Source organism: Danio rerio, chromosome 23 (genome assembly GCF_052040795.2).
Source record: "Danio rerio strain M-AB ecotype USA chromosome 23, GRCz13ab, whole genome shotgun sequence".
In the NCBI taxonomy this organism is placed as follows: Eukaryota; Metazoa; Chordata; class Actinopteri; order Cypriniformes; family Danionidae; genus Danio; species Danio rerio.
In genome coordinates, this window is record NC_141043.1 from 8,415,293 (window position 1) to 8,417,500 (window position 2,208).

General features: G+C 41.8%; 1 protein-coding gene across 3 annotated transcripts in view; it reads left to right on the top strand.

Annotated features, from left to right (window-relative positions):
• The first annotated feature begins 281 nt into the window (after nt 1–281).
• npbwr2b (neuropeptides B/W receptor 2b) overlaps nt 282–2,208 on the top strand; it is a 2,587-nt gene continuing 660 nt past the window's right edge. The window contains exons 1-2 of one of the 3 annotated variants that reach the window (XM_087306111.1): nt 282–333; nt 533–2,208. The exon at nt 533–2,208 is cut by the window's right edge and continues 660 nt beyond it. In XM_087306111.1, coding sequence (XP_087162237.1) covers nt 687–1,706 — 1,020 coding nt within the window. In that variant the 5' untranslated portion in view covers nt 282–333; nt 533–686 and the 3' untranslated portion in view covers nt 1,707–2,208. 3 annotated transcript variants of the gene reach the window in all.

Consider the following 2,208-nt stretch of genomic DNA (forward strand, 5'->3'; position numbering starts at 1 on the left):
GTAATATTTTTGACTAAAAAAACAAATAAATTTGACAAAATTGTTTTCTCTCAGTGTAAAATCTTTTTACTAATAAAAGGAATAATTTTGTGCAATTAAAATGTTTAATGTATGTTATAAATTATAGACATCTATGTCAATAACTATTCAATTAATATAGGTAACAACCCACATATAAACATTTTGAAAGAAAGGCAGACGTTGGTAGCGCGCGACAGAATGTGACGTCAGCAGTGGGGCTTCTTTCCTTCTATTTGGGAAAAGCGCGAGCTGGGTTGCCTGATGCAGAGAGAGAAAGCGCAGCGCGCGCATGGAGAAAGAGAATCCTACACGGTAAGTTCTCGCACATTTTCACCGCAAGCTATCGCATTTTTTAGATGTAGCCTTTGCTTTAGTTTTTTTATATAAATGTGTATGCTACAGGTGTAGGTATACAGTAATTTTTTTAACCTTACCTTTAAAACAAAGTTGTATTAATAATACGCGCAACCGCGCTCCAAGTTTCTCAATGTGCATAATCTGTTTCCTGCAGAGTGTAAATGTTTCGTATCACTCCCAGATCTCGTGATGTGCAAAGAGACAGATGAAAGACATCGACCACCTTAGACTCGTGGAGAGATCTGCGAAAGCACAAGAGCAGCTTTATAAAGTAAAGCACTTTTCCCCGGAGGCTCAGCTGTCACAGTATGGAGAACATCACGAGCCCCTTTATCCCAAACCCGACATGCAACTTCAGCATGGACTTATACTATCACAACTCTTTCAACCGGAGCGATCTGAACTGCACACCGCCGGCTGACTACTTCTTTTACGCAGATCTGTACGTGGTTCTCCCGGTCATTTACTCCGTGATATGCGCCGTAGGTTTGACAGGGAACACGGCGGTCATATATGTGATCCTCAAAGCACCCAAAATGAAAACGGTGACCAATATGTTCATTCTAAACTTGGCGATTGCCGACGACCTCTTCACTTTAGTGCTGCCCATCAACATAGCGGAGCATCTGTTACACTACTGGCCGTTCGGTGAGGTGCTCTGCAAGATCATCTTAAGCATCGACCACTATAACATCTTTTCGAGCATCTACTTCCTGACGGTAATGAGTGTGGACCGGTACCTGGTGGTCCTCTCTACTGTGCGCTCCAAGCGCATGCCGTACCGCACATACCGGGCAGCCAAGATAGTGAGTCTGTGCGTATGGCTGCTGGTGATCCTCATCGTCATGCCGTTCTCCGTGTTTGCGGGAGTTTACATCAGTCCCGACGACACCGAGAGGAAAAGCTGCGTGCTCAGTTTCCCCAGTCCTGAAAGTTTATGGTTCAAAGCGAGCCGGATTTACACTCTCATACTAGGCTTTGCCATCCCTGTGTCCACAATATGCATCCTTTACACCATGATGTTGTACAAACTAAGAAACATGCGCCTGAACACCAACGCCAAAGCGCTGGATAAAGCCAAGAAGAAAGTGACTATCATGGTGTTTATCGTACTGGCCGTTTGTCTGTTCTGCTGGACGCCCTTTCACCTCAGCACCATCGTAGCGCTGACCACTGACCTGCGGACCACACCGCTTCTCATCGGCATCTCGTACTTCATCACCAGCCTGAGCTACGCCAACTCGTGTCTGAACCCGTTCCTCTACGCCTTCCTGGACGACAGCTTCAGAAAAGCCTTCAAGAAGATGCTAGAATGTAGACCGGCTTGAATGTAACGCATTTCAAAGGGACGAAATATCCGGGGTTATACAGGATCTTCGCTCCAAATGTCTGGATTTTAATTTGGTTGCAAACAGAATGCAGTGTATGCCTTTACAACTGAAATTCAAGGGAATTAGTATTAAATAGCCTAATACTAATGTGTTTTAACTTAAAATCTGGAAAATGCCTGTCAAAACTGACAGTATGGAAAGCTGATCATAATATTTGGCAATTTCACAACTTATTTTTTTATATTATTTTATTTTTAAATATTGTCAATACAATTTAGTTTAATGTAGTACATGCCACATATTTTACAAAAACAGTGCTGACTAAATGTAGCAAATATGTATTCAAAACATTAGCCAGCCCTGATTAAAGTACAATTATGTTCATAACTGAATACTGGTATAATCTCAACATGATTTTTATTTATTTATTTATTTTTATTTTTTTGCTGTTATTATAAAATCAGTGTAAATCCAGTTCAACAACCTGTAGTTTGAGGCC